Source organism: Xenopus laevis, chromosome 3L (assembly GCF_017654675.1).
Source record: "Xenopus laevis strain J_2021 chromosome 3L, Xenopus_laevis_v10.1, whole genome shotgun sequence".
Lineage (NCBI taxonomy): Eukaryota > Metazoa > Chordata > Amphibia > Anura > Pipidae > Xenopus > Xenopus laevis.
In genome coordinates, this window is record NC_054375.1 from 20,049,995 (window position 1) to 20,075,368 (window position 25,374).

Sequence of the window (25,374 nt, forward strand, 5' to 3'; positions counted from 1 at the left end):
CAGGCATGGTCTGAATCCCTGATAAAGGATGTACAAGAAGGAGTACCGAGAGTGGATCTCATGTAATCAATACAATCCATTGCGGAAGCATCAGCTTACCTGTGCGACGCCACTCTAGACACCGCACAGATTACAGCCCGCACGTCAGCCCTCTCGGTGGCAGCACGCAGAACACTGTGGCTTAAGAACTGGACAGCCGATCTCAGTTCCAAAAAATCCCTAACTTCACTTCCCTTTAAAGGACAACGTCTGTTTGGCGAGGAGCTAGAAAAGATAATTTCGCAAGCCACAGGGGGAAAGAGCACATTTCTTCCTCAAAACAAAAGTAGATCCATGCCTTCTGCAAGACGAGAAAAATTTTTTTATCCCCAAGGTGGACGTTTTACAAGACGAAAAAATTCTCCACAACGTTCCCATTTTCGATCAAAGACAAACGACAAGGGTCGACCCACGTGGAAGTCCAACAAGTTCCACAGCAAGTCCCCGGCGGATAAATCTACCTCTGCATGACGGGTCACCCTCCCTCCGGAATCCCAGCACCCATCAGACGCCTCGGTCAACGCGATCATAGCCGAAGGTTACCATCTCGACTTCTCTTCCCCCCCGCCCAGATAGTTCATTATGTCTCGGGTTCCTTTCAATTCCAAGAAAGCTCAAGCCTTTTACAACTGCATTGTCAACATGGAGCGAAACTGAGTAATCGTTCCAGTGCCTCAGTCAGAGACATTCTTGGGGTTTTACTCCAATCTGTTTCTAGTCCCCAAGAAGGATGGATCATTCAGACCAGTCCTGGATCTCAAGTTTCTCAAAAAACACATTTGGTCTGTACGTTTCAAGATGGAAACTCTGCGCTCTGTCATCTGGGGGATGGATCCAGGACTCTTCCTGATGTCCCTAGATATCAAGGATGCCTACCTCCATGTTCCGATCTGGCCTCCACATTATCACTTCCTGAGGTTTGCATTCAAGAACCAACACTACCAATTTATAGCATTACCGTTCAGACTGTCCTTGGCTCCCAGAGTTTTCACCAAACTAATGACAGTTTCCGCGGCAACATTGAGACTCCAGGGAATTTCAGTGACGATCTTCTCCTCAAGGCCAGGACAGAAGATCAAAGCAGACAAAATCTTCAACAGGCGATAGAGCTACTTCAGAGCTTCGGATGGACCATCAATTGGGAAAAATCCAACCTGCGGCCCAATCACCAAATGATATTTCTGGGTCTCGAGTTCAACGCCTTGACTCAACGGGTAACCTTGCCTCGAGACAAGCAGTTAAGGATCAAAGACCAGATCAGCCTTCTTCTCAACCAACGACCTACGCTTCACTTAGCAATGAGAGTGCTAGGACTGATGGTCTCATCCATCGAGGCGTTCCCTTCGCACAGATCCATCTTCGCCCACTACAAGCCAACGTTCTCTCAATGTGGAAGGGAGGCCCTCTCTCACAAATTTTCACCCTATTAAACACGACAAGAGAGTCTCTCACCTGGTGGCAAAGAAGAGACAACCTAGCCATGGGTCAATCCTGGGCAATACCAGACTGGACTGTTCACCACAGACGCAAGTCTTATAGGTTGGGGAGCAACATGGAACAATCTATCGGTACAAGGTCCATGGTCCCTCGAAGAAGCCAAGCTGTCCATAAACATACTAGAACTTCGGGCGGTATTCTAGCCCTCAATCACTGGTCACACCAGCTTCAAACCAAGTCTGTACGCGTACAAAGCGACAACTCAACCACAGTCGCGTACATAAACAGACAAGGAGGAACCCACAGCAGAGCAGCCTTAGCGGAGGTACAGCAAATTCTGACTTGGGTGGAGTTATGTCGGTGAGACTATCCACCATTCACATCCCAGGGGTGTTCAACACACAAGCAGATTTCCTCACCCGAAACCAGCTGGATCTGAGCGAATGGGAACTCCATCCGGAAGCATTCGCAGAGTTGGTAGAAGTATGGGGCCTACCTCAAATCGACCTGATGGCATCCAGAACCAACTGCAAGGTACCCAAGTTCTTTGCTCGTTCTCGGGACCCGATAGTGATGGGAGTGGATGCCATGACTCAGACTTGGCGCTTCAACCTGGCCTACCTCTTTCCTCCTCTCCCCATGCTACCTCGAGTGTTGAAGAAGATCAGACTGTTGCAAATCACAGTCATCGTGATAGCACCATATTGGCCCAGGAGAACCTGGTTCTCCGATCTTCAGGAGATGACCATAGATGAACCAATTCGTCTCACTCCCAGACACGATCTACTGCAGCAGGGTCCCACAGTCCATCACAATCCGGGTCTCTTTGCTTTGACGGGATGGCTGCTCTTTGCTTTCGGTATAGCAGAAGAAGTCATCACTACTATGCTCAAATCACGAAAACCTACTTCTTCCAGAGCTTACCACAGAGTCTGGCGGAGTTACTGGAACTGGTGCAAAGACGCAGATCTACCGTTTTTGGACCTCAACGTTCCAAGGATTTTATCCTTTCTCCAGAGGGGACTTCAGTTGGGATTGAAGCTAAGTTCCCTGAAGGTGCAAGTATCAGCTCTGTCCGTCTAACTGCAATCACGTCTGGTACTAGACAATTCTGTCCGTACCTTCTTACAAGGAGTAGCACGCATCGTTCCTCCCTTCTGTCCACCGCTTCCTAGAGTCTCTGCTAGACCCTCCATTCGAACCCTTAGGGGTTGTATCTGAAAAGTGGCTTACCTGGAAGGTGGTTTTCCTCGTAGCAATTTCTTCAGCCAGAAGAGTGTCAGAACTTCTGCCTTATTATGCAACCCCTCCCTTTTGGTCTTCCATAAGGACAAGGCAGTACTGCGAACCATGCCATCCTTTCTATCTAAGGTCGTATCTTCCTTCCACATCAACCAGGAGATAGTGGTCCCATCTCTTTGTCCGGACCCCAAGAATGAAAAGGAGCGACGATTGCACTCCGCTGGTATCTGGAACGTTCCAAATCATTCAGACATTCTTAAACCCTGTTTATCGTGCCTTCTGGATTGAGAAAAGGCATGGCAGCCTCCAAGGCATCGATTGCAAGGTGGATCAGAGAGACAATTCGTCAAGCCTACCTATCCAAGGGCAGGCCACCGCCAGAGAATGTTCGTTCACATTCAACAAGGTCCCTGGGACCATCTTGGGCGTGGCGTAACTCTGCCTCCTTGGATCAGATTTGCAGAGCGGCCACCTGGTCCTCTGTTCATACATTTACAAAATTTTACACCCTTGACACGTTCTCCTCAGCTGAGGCCGCTTTTGGCCGCAAGGTTCTGCACACTGTAGTGCAGTAACGTGTCAGATTCCAATTCGCTCCTGCCCTGCTGTTCTGGGACTGCTTTGTTAAGTCCCCTAGAGTCCCTGTGTCCCCCTGAGACGACAGAGAAAACGGGATTTTTGATACTCACCGTTAAATCTGTTTCTCTGTAGTCGATAGGGGGGACACAGGGCTTCCCTACCCTGAGCGAAAGTTGACCTTTGTCCATGGGAAACATTTTCCTGTTTTACCTTATGCTAGTTGTTTAGTTATGATAATCCCTTTTTTCAGCAGTCTCTTTGGTACAAATTGAGGGATTATGGCAGTGTGGGGTTAAGACGGAGTCCCGGACACGCCCCCCTGCAAATCATTTCTAAGTGTCCTGCCTCCTAGAGGGTGGAGCTTAACCCCTAGAGTCCCTGTGTCCCCCTATCGACTACAGAGAAACGGATTTAACGATGAGTATCAAAAAAAATTCTATCTGCTTTTGATGTTTCTTCTGTCTGTCTGGTTGGGACACTGGAGTCAATCTCTCACCTGTCAAAATCCTGGTGGCTGCTGAATTTTTTTCAGTTCTCATCAACAGACAAGGCAGTGGTGGGGTTGTAAAGATTCCAAATTCCTCCAGAGATATCAATAGTATGTCACCGTAAACATGGCGATAGTTATTACCTCGTATACATTTTCTACCTGCTTTTGATGTTTCTTCTGTCAGCAGAGTCTTCATTGATTCCAGTCCCATGCAGTGCAAGAGAGACTTGTTTAAACCGACATCTCTTTTCTGTTTGTATCAGTTTAGATTTTTCCCTATTGATCAGGATGATCAAATCCTGTCCACCTCCTGGCTCATCTGTTAACAGAACAATGTTTTTCACAGCAACTGTTTAATGATGAGAGTTTTATTATTGCTTCAAAGGAGGCTTAGGTCAGCATGAGAGAGGTTCATTGACCTGCATGGGGGAGTAGGTGCAGGCAGCAGAAAAGCCTATATTGACCAAGATGCCAATGCAAGGTCTAAAGTAAGAAACAGATGGCAAAAGCCAAGTGAAGTTCCAGAAGAGCATGTTTTAAAGGGCCATTTAATAGTATTTCACTGCAGGTTAGGCATATGGACTAAAATAAAGCAGTACCTATGACATCATATCACCTGACTATAGCTACCAAAGGTCAATGCATAAACTACAATTGCTGTATTCACTATTTCTTGTTCCTCTGTGCTTGCTATATGCAATACATAGTAGCCAATTACTTTATTCATCTTATGTGTCTTAGAGAGTTATTATGCACTAACATTTTTCTTGCTAAACTGGGTTTAGTATAGGAAATTAGCTTCAGCATCATGACAGTTTTATGATATCTATCAGCATAGGCTGTGAGCATATCATTTATGAGAATGAATCATGCTATGCAGGACATTGTGATGCACACCACAAACCTCAGGGAGGTCAGACCATGCTGCCTGGGTCATTGTTATCAGAAACCAGTGTGATTACCCATTAAATATTTATTATTACCGTACGAAAATGTTTAAACAATATCGATGGAGTGAACCTTAAAGTATATAAGAAACCTTTGCTCTGTGTATATGTCAAACTAGTCCTTTCTTAAAGGACAAGAAAATGTAATTTTTGAAGAAGCAACATCTGAACAGCCTCTATAAGAAAAACTCCCTTTTTGTTAGATGCCATCAATCCATGCCTTCCTAACTCAAAAAATATTTTCAACCTAAACATGACCATAACCCACTACTTCCCAACCTGCATTCAACCAATCTGAAGTCTTCTTCTGCCTTATAACCTGCACCCAATCCAACTTGTATCAAATGACTGATATATGGGTGGGATTAGTCACCAAAGGGTGGTGTCAGCACTATAACATCACCAAAGGGGGGCTTATGAGTGTGATCTTCTAGTCTCCTTCACCTTCTTGGGCCCATCAACCAACTCATCTTTACTGCGTAATATCAGCCTACTTACTGTTTTGGTTCCTCCCACCTCTCCTTAGACAAAAGCACAGGCCCGGATTTGTGGAAAGGCCACCTAGGCCCGGGCCTAGGGTGGCAGGATTTTAGGGGGGCGGCATGTTGCCCAACCACACCCACATTGGTTCAAAAACACTTGGTACAATAATTTTTTAAATTTCCAGTGCGACAATCCCCATTGCTCCAGTCCAGATTATGAAAATTTGCACGAATAAAGGGGAGGGGACAGGGGCGACGAACAGCAGTGGGCCTAGGGGCGCCCACTATGTAAATCCGGCCCTGCAAAAGCATAGAAGTAATAGCTGGTCAAGATGATATTAGTATAATACAGTATTATGTGGTTTTTTTTAAGAAAAATTTGGATCATATATTTGTGAATTGTACCAAATAGTCTGTAGATGTTACCAAGCTGTGTTGAGCAATTATCAGTCTTTAAAGCCATCGTTTTAATTGTGTCTAAATGATGGCAAATACATTTTCATTGGGCAAGTCTGACGATCTGATTTTATTCAGAATTTAATAACAGTGATCGTATATTGTGTAGCCATTACATATATTATTTATAACTGCATACAATGTAGGATTTGAGCCATTCAGCTTCTTTGATGGTCAGCTAAAAAACATTGATAAGCATGTTTGCTTTGAAGAATGGAATGAGCCAACATTTGGAGATATGAGCTGCTCTGTGAGATCCTAAGAGGCATTTTGAAGCAAATGTCAGGAAACATTAATCGGTGAAACAGTAAAAAACAAATATAATAAGAAATTCCAAGACCCGCATGACAACCTGCATGAACTACAAATCAATGAATGACTTGAGGTCAGAGAAGCAACCTTTGCCCTTACTATTGTCCTCTGGCTTCTGCAAATGTAGTCGCTTAAATATTATTCTGAAGATTTATTCTCCTGCAGATCCATTTTATATGGTGCTCATTGCAATTTTAATACCCTTTACAGTTATTAAATGTCACCTAAATAATAACGCTTTTTGTTACAGTACAGAGATATTTAATGATATTTTAGTATGCTTCCTCAACCCAACATTTTCCCCTGGGCTAACCAACAGAATGATAACCATCTGTCAGACATAAACATGGCCCCTTAATGGTTATCCAGCCTGGTAAAAGGAACACAGCTGACTCATATTCATGATTTGTTACACCCTTAAAATTGTTAATAAAAACTGTTTCAGTTCAAGCCACACATTGACGATCCAAATCTTCATTTATCATAACAAGGTTTTTTAGCTCAAGCCCTACATTTAGGGTAGAGGCACACAGTCTGAATATGGGAGATTAGGTCAGTCAGCTCCACAGTTTGAGAACCTGAGCTCTTGGGCAGTGGTTTCTAACAGTGGGGCTGTTGGCCCTGGGGGGAATAACTGTGGGAAGTATTAAAAACATGATGTAAAGATTTGAGGGGGGAATGCTTACCTGCTGTCCACATTTTTACTGTCCTACAGTTATCTTCATGACCAAAAGCAGGATGAACGGTATATCTGTAACTTTATGAGCAATGGGTAGCTTGATAGACCTTTAGGTAAATTATTATGTCCCAGTGGGGACAGAAATGTCTGCCTGCTGATCCCATTTTTATTCTGTAAATCTTGTTTTTTTCATTATTGTAATACCCCTATTTATTATAGATTAATGTAAAGTGCTGCATAACTTGCTATATAATTAAACAATGATTGTGTTTTGAATCCATAAATCAAGTTCCCTAGAGCCACCAGCTGACTGATGCTGTTTCTCACAGTTCCATTGAGCTAAAGTTATTACAGTTTTTAGAGGAAAAAATACATATCTATTATACATCCTCCACAGCTTAAAAATATTTTTGGATTTGTGACAATTCCCCTTTAAACCTCCCATTTTCCCTACCCTCATCAACTGACCTTGTTAAACTGTTTGTCTTTCACAAACATATGAACTGGCTCATAAAACTGAAGCACAGTGTAATGTCCGGTGATGTGGCCTGTTTATACGGCCATTAAATATTCCACGTGCAGTTGAGATTAATTGGAAAATACATTAATAGTTCTTATTTAGTGTTATCATCTTGCATCATTAAAATTTAATGCTGTCATAAAATCTCCCAGGAAGGCTTTAATAATAAATAAAATTGTAAATGAATTATCGGTCATCTATTTTTTGCTGTCTTTTTTATTATATCTATTGTTAACTGCCAGATAATATGTTTTTATGAGATGGATTTATTTTGGCTCCATTTAAAGCGAACACATTTTTTTTTACAGTCAGACTAATTCACTGTAGGAAGTTTATGGAAATAATGATTTAGTATTCTGTGTGTCCATGATACTTTCATTTGCTTTTAAGCAATTCTACTAGCATTTGTTTTTGAAGGAAACACTATATTTTCTATATTTATTTTTATATGCTTATGGGTTTAGATATTAGGAAAACAATTATAGAGAGATAGAGCGGTAGCTTAATCTGAAATAAGGGATCTACTTTAATACTGTACATTGCTACATTAAAAAAAGCATTTCTTATTTCATTAGGAACTGCTATGGCCGTTGCCAGGAATTTATAGAACGCCGCAGTCAGCCCGTGACCTGCACAAAAGAAAGCTCTTAGTTGTGACGATCCAATAACTCTTGTAGCATGAAGAGGTTTTAACCAAATTGTTTTTGAAGACAGTGTATACATCGAGCTATTTGTGCTTTCTGCTGTCTTGTTCGTCCCTGACTGATACCGCCAAGCACCTCGGTGTAGCATATACCAACATGACAGTTCCTTAAGAGCACCGTCTACGGGCAATAAATAGCCTATTCTGTGCATTAGCCACCCAAGCAAATTTTTTGAAAGCAAAAATTTAATTTCTAAAAGGCTCACATTTAAGGAGGATACAATATAAGGCACTATAATATACAAAAAGCTGTAAACTGTAAACTAGATGGTTCCTTTATTGGACCCCCTACTTAGTCTTAAGGCTTCCTTTGTAGGCACCAGTGCTTCTTTCTCAATGAATTCTCAAAGTATGCTTCTACCCACCATAAGGGTGTAATGGTGGGTAGACCAACACCTTACTCATCATAAAGAGCAGTGATTACCATGTTGGCGCTATAAATACATGTTAATAATAATAATAATAATAATAATAATAATAACAAGCAGTGGCTCATGAGCAACATGTTGCTCCCAGTACCCTCAAAGAATGTGTCTATTTTAAAATTCATGGCAGGTTAGATGCATAAAGATACATGTTGACTGCCAAACAGAGCCTTCTGAATGTTTGATGTCCACATGGGGCTACAAAATAGCTGAATACAGCTCTTATTGAGAACAAGTCACAGATTGTGCCTGTAAGGCAGCTGTATATCATGGTCAGGTTCATGGCTAGTATAAGATGGCCATGGGGAAATAGCAGATATTAGTGGTGCTCCAAATCCATAATATTTGAACTTGGACAAATACCAAATCCTTTACTAAAGCTGAACCATTGCTTGCATAATTGAAATTAAACAAGCTCCCAAAAAGCGCTATTACTTAAACTGTATAGGTCCAGATCTGTAAATGATTAATTTTGACCTAGGACTCCACCGAATCCAAAGTCTTCAGCCATTGCTGGAATACTGGATGTGGTGCACCCCTGGTACATATTCGACACTACCATGTTGGATAGAACTTAGAACATTTGACCTCTTTTTCATAATTCTCTGCTTTGTTATATCTAGTCCTAGACATCCAAAAAAATAAATGCTTTATAGCCAAAATATGCTTTAAAATAAGGAGGAACTGATGAGACATATCCTTCACAATAAGGAGAAACTGATGAGAAATTGCATCTATTTGCCTTAAACATATATGGTTAACAGAGCTAATTAAGGTTATTAAAGTTGTTGTTTCCAGTTATAATACCTTGTATTTATGTTTTTGCCACATATGGCAAAAATCAGTGCAGATTATAAAACAGTATCATTTTGGAAATTAATTAAATCCAATTCATTTTTGGGAACACTTCCCGTTTCTTCCCTCTGGTGTTGCTATAATTACATTTCTTCTGATCCCAAGTGCATTGAGATATTTTGTTTCTTAATTAGACATCACTGCAACTGTATTTTACCTTGTATAAGCAATAGCTTCAGCTTTAGGCACAAATAGACAGTGGGTCCTACTGATATTTTACAATGAATTTTTTATAATACTTTTGTTGGTTTTCTAAAGCAAATACTAAAATATATGTAATGTACTGGTATAAAAATATTAATTTAATGTATTCACTTAACATAACTTCACACAATGCCTTTCTTCAGGATATTGACAAAACTCCTAAAAATTTCATAAAACGTTGTCCGGTGGTCCATAGTGTGGCTAATTTTGAAATGATGCATTCCTGACAAAGTTATGTCCGATTTCTCAAAACATGCATTTCCTGTATTGCTTCTGAAAATTGCACTTTGCGGCCATAAATAACCTTTATTATTGTCATTTTAGGCATTCATGGGTTTGCAACCCAAATATTGGTATAGAACTAGGTATGCACCTTGTCTTAATGACTATTTCCTATTATAGAAGGAAATTTTTCTGTATTCAGGAGGAGCATGGGGGTCAGAACACAAGTCCCCATGGTGGGGTGGTCAGTGTACAAGGTTCAATTAGGACAATGATGTGGCCTGGATGTTGCCTCCAGGGTGCCCAAGATCTCCATAGGCTCTCTTTATATGGCATAATTGTTTAACAACAATCCTGATCCCAAACATGTAAAAAAGCTGAAAATTGGCCCGTGGGCTCTTGACAGTAAGAGACGCCACTTGAGACACTGTGTATCCATTGTTTAAAAACCTTATATTGCTAACAATTAATATCTCATTTGTACCTATCTTTTGCATGGGTATATTCCCTTCCATTGCTCATGAATAGGATATTTATAATTTATGTATTCTATGATTTATTGCCCAGCAGAGCACTATATTAAGGCTGTCTGACTGTTGAATTAATTAGTCTGAACTTTGCAAATGACACATCGCTAACTCAATATTTTAAAATCAGAAACTAAACTATTCAGTCTCCAAGACCCGTTAATCAATTCCACAATTCTGAAGAACATTCTGTGTTGAACTATCAAATCGAGAACTTTCATTATAGGTAACTCAGGTAACAAGCCAAAGCTTCTGTGGCTAATTACAGGAGCTGCATGTAAAAGTCAAGTGCTCTGTGGTACCTCGTGACTGCTTATGTAATTGTCTTTCATTCACTTGTTTAAAATAGCTGTGCTATAAAAATGCACCCAAAATGTTGCAATTGTTTTGTTGTTTGCATGATTTCCAGTTGGGCAGTTGCAATTGCCCCTCCAGAGTTATAGCACTGCATTGGCAGAGCCAGGCCATGTAATATCAGCCCCCAAGGCAATACTACTTGGCCGATACTCAGCCAGAACACCTCTTTGCTGCAAGCTTGATCCCTCATCTTTATCCTGCCAGTTGCTTGTGTTACTTTAGGGATGCACCGAACCCAGGATTCTGTTTGGGATTTGGTCAGGATTCGGCCTTTTTCAGCAGGATTCGGATTCGGCCGAATCCTTCTGCCCGGCCAAACCGAATCCTAATTTGCATATGCAAATTAGGGTTTGGATTCGGTTCGGTATTCGCCGAATCTTAAGTGAAGGATTCAGGGGTTCGGCCAAATCCTAAATAGTGGATTCGGTGCATCCCTACTTTACTTACCCCACCAATTGCTTGCCCCCTCGCTTCCCCCTCTTAGAATTGGGACCCCTACACCCTAATAGGGTATATAGATGGTCTGGAAGAGGGAATTAGGATGGATCAGGCCAGGCCAGGAGTTGATTACAAAATTACTGGCATGTACATTGCTGGTAAATTTGTAATACCAGCCCCAACCTTGGCTAGGCCTGCTAGGCCATAGCAACCCTAATGCACATTCCCTGGTCCCCTGTCTCGTAAGTAATCTAGTATCTATGCAAGTACATGTATTTACAAAAACTGGGGTTTTTAGTTTCAAAGTTATGATCATAAAATTGATAAGCCTCCATACCACATCAAATGCAGGGATTGTGCATTTATCAATCCCCCTTCTTTTTCTCTATATTTGTAGTTAATTTGGCCAGATCAGTAGCAGTTCTAGGTAAATTTTGCACCTTTTAGTACATTCTTCCATATGTTCCTCAACCTAGTATTTTATCCTTTGTTAACAATTCAGTCCTACTGTTTAGCAGTATGACATTAAAACTGCTGACTCATGAAATCAATAGGTCAGACGACTATGGGACTCATTCATTGTCAAATGCTGGCTCAGCTTAACAGCATGTTGTTGGCAGCAGAAAATGTTGTAAAATGAAAGAAATAATAAAGTATAGGGTATATTATAAAACATATTAGCCAAATAGATTTACTAAATAGCTACTACTATTTGGGCATATTTACAGTATATTAACATGACAATCTTTCTTTTATGGTTGGCATACAGTAAATGCATCATGAATGGAATGACCTTGTGTCAGACGCCAAATCAGCCAACACAAATAGGCTACTGGGTAATGAATACCCTGGAACAGCACTGCAATAATTCCCCAGCATTCAGTGTGTCAGTATAAAAGGAATTCTTTGGGACAGATGCAACATATTTTGAGGAGTTTTGACCTCACAATTCATTAACTGGTTAAAGACAGCAATGTGTATAATAATGGAGATAACCTAGCAACAGGCTTTGTGTGGTACACAATATAAGAATGTATATGTTTGTATCTATAACAAGACTTGCATATGTATAATTCACCTTGACATTCAGCTTGTGGTCTCTCGATTGATATGTGCATGAGTAGGAACTTTGGAGGCACAGTAGAATAGACATTGAGCATGAAAAGTTATGGCCATCAAGTACCATCAGTAGTGCAGGACTAAGCCTATTGTTGACATGTATGAAGATTATAGAATGAAATTAGCACAAATATATCAATACAGGCTTATGTTACAATGTTAGTTTGTCAGTGACCAGGACCTTACTTTGAATGAGGAAAGTTGTTGTTTTATTACTGTGGTCCATAAGCACAGTGGTTCCCAAACTGTGAGGCTCCCCAACTTTAGGGGGGCTGGAGTAGTGCCCGGGTGTGAGATTTGAGGAAGACTGCCTATTTTCTCCTCTAGATACTCCTTAAAGCTTAGCATGAAGATTAAACTCATTTAGACTATGGTCACAAAGCTGATACAGCAGTGTTTTCATATACCTATAACTTTGCTGTGAGCAATCTGGGCCCTCGCCAAAGGTTTGACTTCCAGGGAGACAAACTTTGCATTGATCTATAATTTTTTAGTAGTCAAAGTTAACAAACACAGATTTTGGACACTGGTATCTGGTGGGGATTATCACATAGCTCATTTAATGATGATGGGGCAGAATGCAAAGTGCAACTATGTTTTTCACACTTTGCAGCTTCGCCTCTGACATTGTCTGTGGGTGGAGGACCTTGAGTGTAAGGACCTGCACTTTTTCTCATGAATACAGTGTGGCCTGAGTGGGTAGACTGGAGGTGGCACTTTGAGGTTGCTGCTTCTGCCTCCTAACCATGGAAACAAGCATTCAGAACCTTGCACAGGCATTCAGAGGTTGGTAGCACCAGCAGGTGCAGGGTGCAATAGAGACCGGTATTAACTTAAATGAGTTCTCCTATGGCAAAGTAACAGCCAGTAAGTAAATTGATCCAATACATTCCATTGCTTATGCCGGAAACATTAATGTGGTGCAATAGTTAAACTATGTGCTTATTTTTATTTGCAGTATAAATATTTCTTCTCCAGAGTCTTCTTTCATGTACTATATAGCAGGACGGAGTTCCTTTAGCCATCTGTTCTGATCTGGCTATATAATCCGGCTCTAATCAAATAACTGGTATGAACAATTAATAAGGTTGGAAGATGGGTTTCTCCCTTGGGATCATTATGTTAAAAGAAAAACACACTTTTCAGACATTGTATAAAGTTTTCTGTATAATTGTGTTTCTTGCCTGAATGGAAGCTCTTCTGCTAACAGACCCTGCTTTATCCTCACTTGATCAGAATGAAGAAGAACAAGCCTATTAAATAATGTCTTGCAGATCAGGACAGTAAAGCAGTGTATTCACCAGAGAGGTCTTGATTAATCTAGTAGAGCTAAGATATTTTTTAATATTGCCTTTCTAATACATCAGATTTTTTGTCAGACTATTAAAAACCTAGGATGCAATTCAGCAGCTATTTTTCTTTCATGTAGCAAGTGCCTTTTTTACAGGATACATGTCTTAAACCTAGGATAGGTTTAGGATAAAGGGAAAGTAATATTTAAAAACTATATAGACATTTAGACATTAGATTTCTAAGGAAATACCCATTTAATCTTCTTGTTTTCCCATAGCAACCAATGAGATATTTGCTTGACAAGGGGACTGAGTTTGACCCTTCGCCTTCAGCTATCCCACTGGACCACATTATTACATACTTTAATGAAACCAGGAGACAGAGATGGGTGTAAAATGGCCACAGCATTTATTCACATTTTGTCAAATAAATAGGACCTTGCCAGCTTAACCCAAGCCAATATTCTAAAGCCAGCATTTAACAAGTGATCGCTACTATGCTGTGCCGCCAACATGAAAGAAGTTCAGCAGCCCTGCTGCCAGACCTGCATTTGCAGTGTGTCAATGATAGGAAATCTTAAATTTTAAATTTCGCGCCATCGCGCGCTGATGTTATCACGCCCTGAGCGAACTAAGAAGGAGCTGTGCAGGAGAAGAGGAGCGGTGTGGCGGGCATCCCCGTTGATGGCGCGGCGGGCGTCCCCGTCGCACCACTAGCACACCAGGGTTAGTTTTTTTCATTACACCCAGACCAGTATAATTTGGCTGCTGGTCATTCGGATTGCTTGTCATGCAGCCCCTGCGCTTATAGCTCCAGGGCTTTCTTTTCAAACTGTTAAGGTACATGCTACCTACTGATTTTTATTTTTGGGTTTACATCTCCTTTAAATAGCAAAGTTTAATAGTTTTGTAAGGGAAAACCTGAACAAGTCTGCTTACCGGTTCCTTCTTTAGTCATTATTACAACCTCCAACATAAAAATGAATGCCATTTTAAAGGCCAGATATTATTATCCAAACAAATTACTGCCTATGTCAACAAGACAGGAATGGAACTAATCTAAATAAATTATACAAATAACAAGCACCTGTACACCCCCCCCCCTTAGCTGTAAATATCTTCCAACCTCAATTTTAATTTCAGCCCTCTAATTTACTGCAAATTGTACAGTACAGTAGCAAAATTGCCTTTGTATTGATACGCTGGCCAGTCCTGCAGCAGAATTTATAGCACAGGCTTATTCCATTGTGTGTGTCGGAAACATTTATTTTCTGGCATGTGCCCACTGTGGGTGTTCTCTGTCTGCCTTTTTGATTAATAGGAGCTGCATTGAGGAGGCAGGTGAAAATTGACTAGAACTGCAAAAGCATGATATTGTTGGGTTTTAAATTTTTTGTGTGGGTTTCTTCAAGTTCACTTGAATATAGTTACATAGTTACATAGTTACATAGTTAAATTGGGTTGAAAAAAGACAAAGTCCATCAAGTTCAACCCCTCCAAATGAAAACCCAGCATCCATACACACACCCCTCCCTACTTTTAATTAAAATTCTATATACCCATACCTATATTAACTATAGAGTTTAGTATCACAATAGCCTTTAATATTATGTCTGTCCAAAAAATCATCCAAGCCATTCTTAAAGGCATTAACTGAATCAGCCATCACAACATCACCCGGCAGTGCATTCCACAACCTCACTGTCCTGACTGTGAAGAACCCTCTACGTTGCTTCAAATGAAAGTTCTTTTCTTCTAGTCTAAAGGGGTGGCCTCTGGTACGGTGATCCACTTTATGGGTAAAAAGGTCCCCTGCCATTTGTCTATAATGTCCTCTAATGTAATATGAAACCCTAGAGATAACGGTTGGGTTTATAGGTATTCTATCACAGTGATCAGCAGTTATGATGACGATGATAATAAATGGCACAGGTTCAGCTCTCTACTAATGACATATTTAATTTTTCTGTGTTTCAAATTTACAGGCATTCAGCGTAATATCTCTGTGTCTATAGATCTGGTTGTGTTTTATTATTCTCTCTCAATGCAAATAGCTTGATATGTCGCTTAATGGTTTCCATTAATGCTGTGCTTGTCATCCTATGCAAACACTAATTAATCTTTTGCCCTTCCTGCTGTGCACTCACTACCTCCCCATCAGTCCGCACACCAAACCTTTCCCCACTGCTGTTGTCCTCTTAGATTGTTCCCTCTCTAAGTGGCCTCCCACCAATGGTGCCTTCCCTGCAGAAGTAGCATCTATATATGGAATGTTGATTGAACCACCATTCTCTAGGCCTATCTTTGACTTGGTTGACCTCTCTCATCATGCCAAACATAACCCTACTGCATCCCATAATTAATATGCACTAGCAAAATCATTACACTTGTTCTTTATCAGATTGGCTTTCAGAATTTACCTATTGGATTCTGCAGGGTGATGGATGGCAGGCCAACAGGCAAGCCAAAAGGACATGACTGCTGAATCCAAATTGCCCAGTGGTGACCTAACTGTTGTAGAGATATGATTGTTAGGGCAAAATGTATCCAATGAGCTAGCTGCTTAGGCAGCCATTATTATATGATGAGTGACTTCTCTATGGTAATCCATCGCTAGTAACCACCTGGCCATTATAAACGCCTTCTGTAGAGTAGGGATTTTGAGTTCTACTTGACAGGACATGCTTGTCACATTCAATATGAGATTGGTATCTGAGTGAAATGCTCCTGATAGTTGCCCCCTAAATAGCAGAATAATCTGTTTCCCAGTCTAAACAAACCATTCTATAATATGTCATAGTTTAGCCAGTTCTGGCCAAGAATGCATTAATATCATCTATGGCTTCTCATTTTCTTTGTGGGCTTTTGGAGCTGTCCTTTATAAAAACTTCTCACTGGAAGAGAAGCTCCATTTAGCAAGGTATATAAAGTGGCAATAATGGCAATATGTGCATTAAAGTACAAACGTTCTGCTCAGGCTTAATGTCATAATTCAGTCAATGTTTAATGACTCTTCACACTGTGATCTGAAAACTAATCTTTATGATACAACATGCAGACAGCTAGGCTCCAGTTTATATGGTTCTCTGCTCAACCTGTGGAATCATTCTCAGAATTTTAAATGTGCATGCAGAATTAGCAAGCAGTTCTAGCAGAATTCCTATGGGGGCCCGTGCTTCAGTACTTAACAACTGAAGTCTTCGGGAGCCTTTGTCAATGATAAATGAAAAAAGAGATCTGTATTTCATACTTGCTTTATAATATATATAATATAAATGTTGTCTTCCTGTTTTGTATTTATATATATATATATATATATATATATATATATATATATATATATATATATATATATATATATATATATTGCTGCTATATAGAATGTGTGTGCTATGTCTACCTTGTTATTGGCCGAACAAGGTTTGTTATTAGCCAGAAGCTATCATCTATGTATAATTGTTTGCAACCATTGTTTGCTACCAGTTGTACTGAATTATTGTGCCTTCAACTCACTGTGTATCTCCAGTTTTTCCTTCTACAAGCCCATTTGCTCATATGCACACATTTAATCCTCTGTTTCATCTCACTCACAAATTAAAATTTTCATAGCTACCTCTGCTCTATCTGTACTATCTATCAAACTCTAGGAAAATAAGCCCCTGCTTTAAAGCCACCAAGACCAACATCCAATGGGTTGGGGATGCTAGTAGCTACAATGCCTGAGACCTGGAAATCTTTTGTTCTAAACCTGCTCATTTCACCCATAACACTTTTGGCCATCAAATGACAGTGAGACAGGGGAGTCAGTCAGCAGGAACTTTACAGTTGCAGTTCAGAGATCAAAAATTAAATATAATCTTCTGTGCTTTTCCTGAGATTATACTGCATCATTATAACTTCCATGTCTCTTCTTTTGTAGCTGTGCGGCTGTGGATTATTAGGAGTGGGAATATGGCTGTCTGTTTCACAAGGAAATTTTGCAACATTTTCACCCAGCTTCCCATCGCTCTCAGCTGCTAATTTGGTCATTGCCATCGGAACAATTGTAATGGTAACTGGCTTTCTTGGCTGTTTAGGCGCTATCAAGGAAAACAAGTGCCTCCTTTTAAGTGTAAGTTACTCATATTTACTCTCATATAATTTTGGCTTCTAGTCAACCTGTAGTTGTTGTGGGGGTGTCTGTAGAGTGTCTATCCATTGTCCATTTATCTGTATAACAAGTATTCAAAACGTTTCTCAAAACTAATTTTATCACATCTTATATTTATGTTCTGAACGTTTCTCAAAATGTTTTTAATATCTTATAGCATGTTGTCCATTGGAGTATGTGAGTTGTATTTTGAATGGCTGATAATATTTTCTATAATTTATCCCTAAACCAGTTTTTGGTTGAAAGATGCCCACAACTGGCATGTGTATAGGACAGGGTGTTAAATATTAGGTATTGGAAAAATTGTTGTACTCCAGTATGCCCCGGAGCAAATACATTTTAGAGCCCCTAACATATCCAGAAGTTGTTCTTTTTTACCAATATATGTTGAAATTGTTCATTAATTAGTGCCTCATGGAGCCTCCTATACCTCCTGGGCCTTCCTGCAGCCACAGAGTCTGCTTCCTCTGTAGTTACGCCCCTGGTATGGGATGAAGGCGGTGCTATAGCGCAATAGCAATCTTACTAATTAGCTGTGGGCTGATCAGTAGAATTAGTAGTATCTGATCACCCGTCTACATGGAAACAACTCGAGTTAGAATTAAACACTCAAATAGTCTTAGCGTAGGTTCTTTAACTCCCAGCAACCCAGTTCAGAACGCCTGTTTATGTGACAACTTCGAAGTCTGACCCAGTACGATACCTTAAAACATAACTTTTAATAGAAATATTAATTAAAATATAGAACGCACCAAACGTGAACAATTTACCACACTCAGTGAACCCATTGCATTTAATAGCGCACACACTATTTTTTGCCACGACTGCCCGAAAAAAGGAAGGTCGCGGCAGGAAAGAAGCAACTGGAACTGGGATCTGGCTGCAGATCTGGGCCAAGCCATAGAGTAACCCAAAAAGCAGCCTATGGTGACCATTTTTATTTTGATGTCGCTTACGGGACACCAGCTAAAGGCTTCATGCACATTGGCATCCTACAAATATTTGCGGTTGAGTTTGGGAGCTTGCTTGGAAAATAATGTCCAAATGTATTTCAGTGAGAATTGGCATCTCTTCCATTGTCATTAGATGTAATGCTTTTGTGTATGATGTCATCTAACAGTTTGAAATGTCAAACCACAAGGTGCAGATACAGTTGCACACTTAACTTGCATCTTACTTGGTCAACTGATTCCCTTTTTTCAGTACAGGTGAAATAAGTTGAGTCAAATTTCCCTTCTGACTCCAGTTGCATGGAGCATACCACCTGAGTGTAAATTATACCAGATGGCATCTTTATTTGTACCACCCTGCATCTAGATAACTTGTAAATAAAGTGGTAACATACTGAAACAAAATATACCATACTGAACAATGCAGACCTTTAGCTGTGCGTGTGTTCTTCCATCTACCCATGAAGGGCACATATTTCAGCGAGAAAGGTATTTACAGCAGGTGATATATTCAGTCTTCCTCCAATAATAACAAATAAAAAAACAAACAAAAAAAAGTATTGTAGAAGTGATACCTACAGTATATTGGCTAACAATAAAAATACATTGCAATGTATTTTTATTGTTAGCCAATATATGTATCACTTCTACAATACTTTTTGTATTTATTTGTTTGTTTTTTTATTTGTTATTTTTGCTACTGGCTAACATGGTACCACAGTTTTTGTTTTAGTCTTCCTCCAGAAACAGCTTTTTTTGGGTTAGGATTCTGGCCAGAGTTAATGACCGTCGGTATATCCACCGTCTGTCTATAAAAATGAAAAAAAGGCACAAAGGTGTCTTAAAAATGTAGATGTCATTAAAGGAACAGTAACGTCAAAAAATAAAAGTTATTTAACATAATGAAAATATAATGCAGTGTTTCCCTGCACTGGTAAAACTGTTGTGTTTGCTTAAGAAACACTACTATTGTTTATATAAATAAGCTGCTGTGTAGCCATGGGGGCAGCCATTCAAAGGAGAAAAGGCTCAGGTTACACAGCAGATAGCAAATAAGCTCTGTCAGTCTAATGGTGTTATCTGTTATCCATTAGTTAACCTGTGCCATATAGCGGTCAATTTCTGCCATTGCTACACAGCAGCTTGTTTATATGAACTATAGTAGTGTTTCTGAAGCAAACAGATCAGTTTTACCAATGCAGGGCAACGCTACATGATATTTTCATTACTTTAAAGCACTTTCATTTTTTGGTGTTACTGTTCCTTTAACTATAGAACTATAAAAGAGCAAGCTGTCAGACTGTAATTTTTTATTGTATAATGTGATACTAAGTTTACAAGTTACCAGTTTGTTGATAATAATTTTGGCTTTTGAGCACAGAAAAGAGTGTGTGTGATAATTGTACATAACCTCAGGTCACAAAAGTAGACATCCGTCTAGAAGACGTCTGTCTATAAAAATGAAAAAAAGGCACAAAGGTGTCTTAAAAATGTAGATGTCATTAACTATGGAACTATAAAAGAGCAAGCTGTCAGACTGTAATTTTTTATTGTATAATGTGATACTAAGTTCACAAGTTACCAGTTTGTTGATAATAATTTTGGCTTTTGAGCACAGAAAAGAGTGTGTGTGATAATTGTACATAACCTCAGGTCACAAAAGTAGACATCCGTCTAGAAGAGACATTGGCATGCCTCTCAGAGCTTGCACTCATTGGACCAGGACAGTTCAGAATCTGAGCTACAACTGTAGAAAATACTTACATCATCCATTTGTATGGAGTGTTAAAATGCCCTTCATGTCCTGTGTAGAAAGCACATTGAAATACACAAAAAATCAATTGCCAAAATTGATTATTCTGGCATTGTTTGGATTCTAAGTAAGTCTGAAGGTCCCCTGGAGTAGCCTGAAATTACATAGAAATGAGGTGAGCTCTCCGTTAAGCAATTTAATAGCTGGTATAGATATGTGTGTCGCCTCATTGTTATAGAGGATTGCCAAGAGTTTGCCCATTTTATCCCCATGCTCAAATATATTTACTTTCTGGAAAAGCATATGTTTTTTAGTGAGTTCTAGCAGTGCTAGGTTGAGGGCTTCTTGGCATTGTTGTAAAAAAAAGTTTAACAATTTAAGTTCTCCACATTGTCGCTGCTGGCGATGCCAATGTGGGGTCATTCCAGATTTTCTGCATTTATACTGGTTACTTGTCCCTTGAGTTGAATTAAAGACTTACTGCTTGTTGGCTTTATAACCTTTCAGATGAATTGCGCGGCCTCCTCTCTAGCCAGGAGATTATTTCCTCTGGGGAACTGAAGAAGTGTGCCCTCCCATCATGGGTAGCGTTCATACGAGCTGGATACATCAAGGCATATGGAAGTTTCCTTTGACGTAGTTGCTGTTTGGCCTCAGTGAATTTTGCTCTCATTTTCCTCACTTCTATTGAGAAGTCAGGGTAGACTGATATCCATTGGTTTTCAAAAGTAATTTCACCCATTTTCCTTGCTTGGGCTAGGGCTGCATCCCTATCTTTCTAGTTGAGAAGCCAGGCAATCAGGGGCCTTGGTGGTGCACCTGGTGGAGGAGGTTTGCCTGGGATTCTGTGTGCTCGTTCCACTGTGTAGACAGAAGAAAAGGCCGATTGGCCAAAAGTGTTTATGAGCCACTGCTCCACAAATTTCTCTTTAGTAGTGCCCCTGGCTCTTTCTGGAATGCCAAGTATACGAATATTATTGCGATGTAGACGATTTTCCATATCATCAAGCTTTGGCTTCCAGGGCCTGTATTTGTCTTTCAGTGGTATTTAGGTTACCTGGTAGAGGATTTACACTGTCCTCCAGTTCTCCTACTCTGCGCTCTCCCTCCCCTGTTCTCTCCCTTATTTTGTGCACATCTTGCTTAAGGATTGCAAAATCTGTTTTCAGAGTGTCTATTCTGTGTATGAGTGCAGCTTGATTTGAGGTAATAGTGTTGGGAGGTGAGGCCTGCTGTAGCGGGTCCGTTAGCTCAGATGGTTTCCCAGGGCCGCTTACTTGAGCTGGAGATGTTGTGGGTACCGGTGACCCCCCTCTAGGAGATTGTTGGGCAGGGTGTATCTTGTATATTGCTCCAACCTACGGGCTGCCATGTCACCAGCGATCACGGGTGGCACTATTTCAGTGCGCACTTTGTTTGCCTCAGTGGCATATTGGGACATCACAGTCTGGTTTTTGTACACTTTTTGTGGCGGTTCTGGTCCATCCCATCCTGTTGGGCAGGGAAAGCGGTGTTGTGACTGCTTCCTGGTTCCCTTTTGGCAGCTGTTGGGTCTTGGTGCAACAGGGTTATGGCAGTATTTTAGGCCCCCAGTACAGAGCTCAGCTAGTGTGCGTCCTACTCAGTCTTCATCCAGGACATGCCCCGTCTGGTCATATTTTTAGCTATGTTGGACAGTGTTGGAAAATTACATGAGCTACTGGTCTGTAGGTTTAGTAGGTTAGGTTTAGAGGTTAGGGTAAATTTTGTCAGTGTAATACCAGAAATCACTGAGTAGGCAAGTGGGGCATACATTGGAACCCATGCTGAGTAATAACATGGTACTGATTGTGGTAGAACTCAGCCTGAGGCTGTACAACATTCTCAGCTAGAGGACATATGAAAACGTATGATATAGTGTGAATGTGCAGTACACCAGAAGCCATCAAACCCATATAGACATACTAAAATACAGAGAAAATTTAAGGATTAGTCATGACTGGGTTTACCACCTTTTCTGGAAAAAATACCAGCCTTCCTATATTCTTGGCAATTTTTCCTATTAATAGCATTGGCATTAAGAATCATTTTTACCGGCCAGGCCGGTAAAATACTGGCCAGGTGGCAATCCTAGTCATGACTCAGGCCTCTGTGTTGAAGAATGTGCATCATCGTTGCCTTTCCATTGAGAAAGAGATCCCCACTGGGCAGCCAGCTTCTTAAAGACATATATTTTGGCTTGGCAATAATTTAATGAGACATGTGCATCAGTGTAGATACGAAGAGCCTTAGGTAAGCAAAAGCTACATGACAGGTGAAATAATTCATGCTGCTGTGGCAAAATTTGCTGTGACCTTTAACTCGTACAGCTCACTATGTTTAAGTTGCCCTCCAGCAAGGAGACTGTAAATGTATTTCACTAACCACCAACAGAACAGTAACTGTTATTTAAAAATATGAAACAACATAAGAACTTTAGGGCAAATTAACTAAGGCGCAAAGCGCCGAACGCTAGCGTTATTTCGCTAGCGTTTGGCATTTTTCGCTACTGCGAAAATTCACTAACGAACGCTGGCGTAGTTTCGCTAGTGTTACTTCGCAACCTTACGCCAGGCGAATCTTCGCTAGCGACGAAACTACGCAAATTCACTAACTTGCGCAGTGTAGCGAATGCTACCTTTTACGCTAGACTTCCTTCGCCACCTCAGACCTGGCGAAGCGCAATAGAGTAGATAGGGATTGTTTCAAAAAAAGTCAAAAATTTTTCTAAGTCCCAAAAAACGCTGGCGTGTTTTCTACATGATGGCTGATAGGCTGAAAAAGATCGGAAATTTTTTGGGGCTCCCCTTCCTCCCCCCTACTTTTCCTGACTCATGGCAACTTACCTAGACAGTGGGCACATGTGTAGGGCAAAATAAAATTTTTATTTGCAGATTTGAAGGTTTTCTAGGCATTTGTAGTGCAGATACGTGTTCCTCCATTGAAATTTGAATTTCGCGCCGTATGCAAATTAGCCTTCGCTAGCGCAACTTCGCTTTATATAGCGAAACAACGCTAGCGCAACTCTGCAACCTTTCGCTACCCCTGTGCGCAACTTCGCATTTTAGTGGATTTGCGTAGCGCTGGCGAAAATTCGCCTGGCGAAGTGCGGCGAAGTGCGGCGAAGAGCGGCGAAGTTGCGCCTGGCGCAACTTCGATTCTTAGTGAATTTGCCCCTTTGTTTCAATAGAGGCATGTGCTTGGTTATGTGTCCCAGCAACAGCCCCAAATACCCCCACCCAAATTGTACTACATACATGCAAGGGTTGCCAGGAACTGAATGCAATTGGGGTTTTATTCCAAGTGAACTTCGGCTAAAAACAAGAATATAGAAGAAATGCCTGCATGTGTTTTATGCAGATTAAGTTCTGTATATTACTTATTTAACTAGAAATATTTTCCTTTCCCTTAAGTGCAGAGAGAGAGGGCATGAGGACTTGTGAGTGGGGGGGGAGTGAGGTACTGTAGAGCTTACAGATAAGAGAAGGATACAGCAAGAGCATGGAGATCTGGGAAGTAGCCATAAGAGGGTATGGAGATCAGTTAGGTAGAGAGAGTGCAAAGAAATTGGATTAGGAACTTTAAAATTGTTGATGAGGTAGGGGTGTCACATATAGTTTGCAGCAGAAGCAGCATGATGTCATGGATAATGTGGGGAGAGCACAAAGATTGGGGCAAGAATAATTGAGAGGGCATGTAGACATATGATGTAATGAAGCCAAGTTTCTGGAAAGTATCGGTACCTTAAAGCTTGGGTCATAAACCAGCATGTAAAGCCTATTTGACCTCAACCTAGAATTCTATAGGTGCAGCTAATACCTTCCTGAATCCTAGCGATCTCTGTAGCCATGATAGAATTATCACTAGTCTATTTTAAACCACAGGCAGCCACGTGATTGGCATAGGGGACATGTTTGTCTACACCCTTCTGGTTTAGATGGGGCAGTCCAGAAAAAAAGTGAAGTTGATTGGATGGGAATGAGGGCAGTGGTGTTATTAGAAGATAATGGCCCCACAGTAAAATTATGTAAAATGTGCAACGAGCAAAGAACAGATATTATTGCCTATTCAATGAAGAATTGTGGACAGGTTCAATATCAATATTTATGCATTTGTTTACTGTTTAGAAGTAAAACAAACTATTCTGTATTTCAGTTTTTCATCATCCTGCTGGTCATTCTTTTAGCAGAGCTGATCCTACTGATCCTGTTCTTTGTGTATATGGACAAGGTAAGCTTATCCATTTTATCTTAGCCCTGTAAGATGATTTTTCATTGGCTGCGTTTCTTGACCAATCACTTGTGCAGGCTTCCCCCTTTTTGCTTAAAGAGAATAGTTGCAGTATCTGATTTTAAACATTTCTCAAAAAGATATTAAACAAGTTCTTGTTCTTTAAGTGAGACAAATGCAACAGAGAACACACATTCATTATATTGTGCAGGCACAGATGTTAGATTCTTGCTCAGTGTTTGCATCTGAAAAACTGGAACAATTTATTTTTCTATAGAAATTTGAACAAATTGGAAATAGGAAACAGCTGTTACAGGGATTTTTTTTCCTTTGAGTGGATAAAACAAACCAGACCTGGGGAAATGATGAACATTGAAGCCCAGAAAAATGACTGAAGTCCAGGGGGAGGGGGGAATTATGGGTGTCACCTATACCTATAACCCTTCCAGTATCCCCTGCCAGCCTTCAGGTAAAAGAGTGCAGGAAGTATAGTATTATATTAAAACGATGATGTTCAAAAAAGTCTATGCTACCAGACAGTTAATCTGAGAGTTATAAAATTGCTTTTTGGACCTCCAGTTTGGTAATATTGAATAGGGATGCGCGAATTTGACCCTTTTCGTTTTGCCAAAAATTTGCCGCCGGCGAAATGTTGTCGACGCCCATTAAAGTCTATGGGCGTCAAAAAAAAATTTTTTTTTCACTTCCTGAAGATGGCTCGAGTGTAGTAGCCGAAACATTGAAATAAATCACAACTTTTGTTGTTGCTTTCACTAAAAATCCTGTGAGTGTGGTTTATATTTGGTTTGATAACTTTAACCGCCACCAAGGCAGTTGCCTTTTTTGTTTCGTGTGCACCAACACATGATTTTCTAGTATACTTTAGGCATAAACATGCAAATTACGCAAAGATCCGTTATCCGTAAAAATCCAGGTCCCAAACATTCT

The 25,374-nt window shown here is 40.4% G+C and overlaps 1 protein-coding gene across 1 annotated transcript in view; it reads left to right on the plus strand.

Moving 5' to 3' along the window:
* The window catches only part of tspan9.L (tetraspanin 9 L homeolog), a 140,559-nt gene that overhangs the window by 84,918 nt on the left and 30,267 nt on the right, over positions 1-25,374 (plus strand). The window contains exons 2-3 of the mRNA XM_041586028.1: positions 17,245-17,436; positions 24,352-24,426. Coding sequence (XP_041441962.1) covers positions 17,245-17,436; positions 24,352-24,426 — 267 coding nt within the window. The remainder of the gene's footprint in view (positions 1-17,244; positions 17,437-24,351; positions 24,427-25,374) is intronic.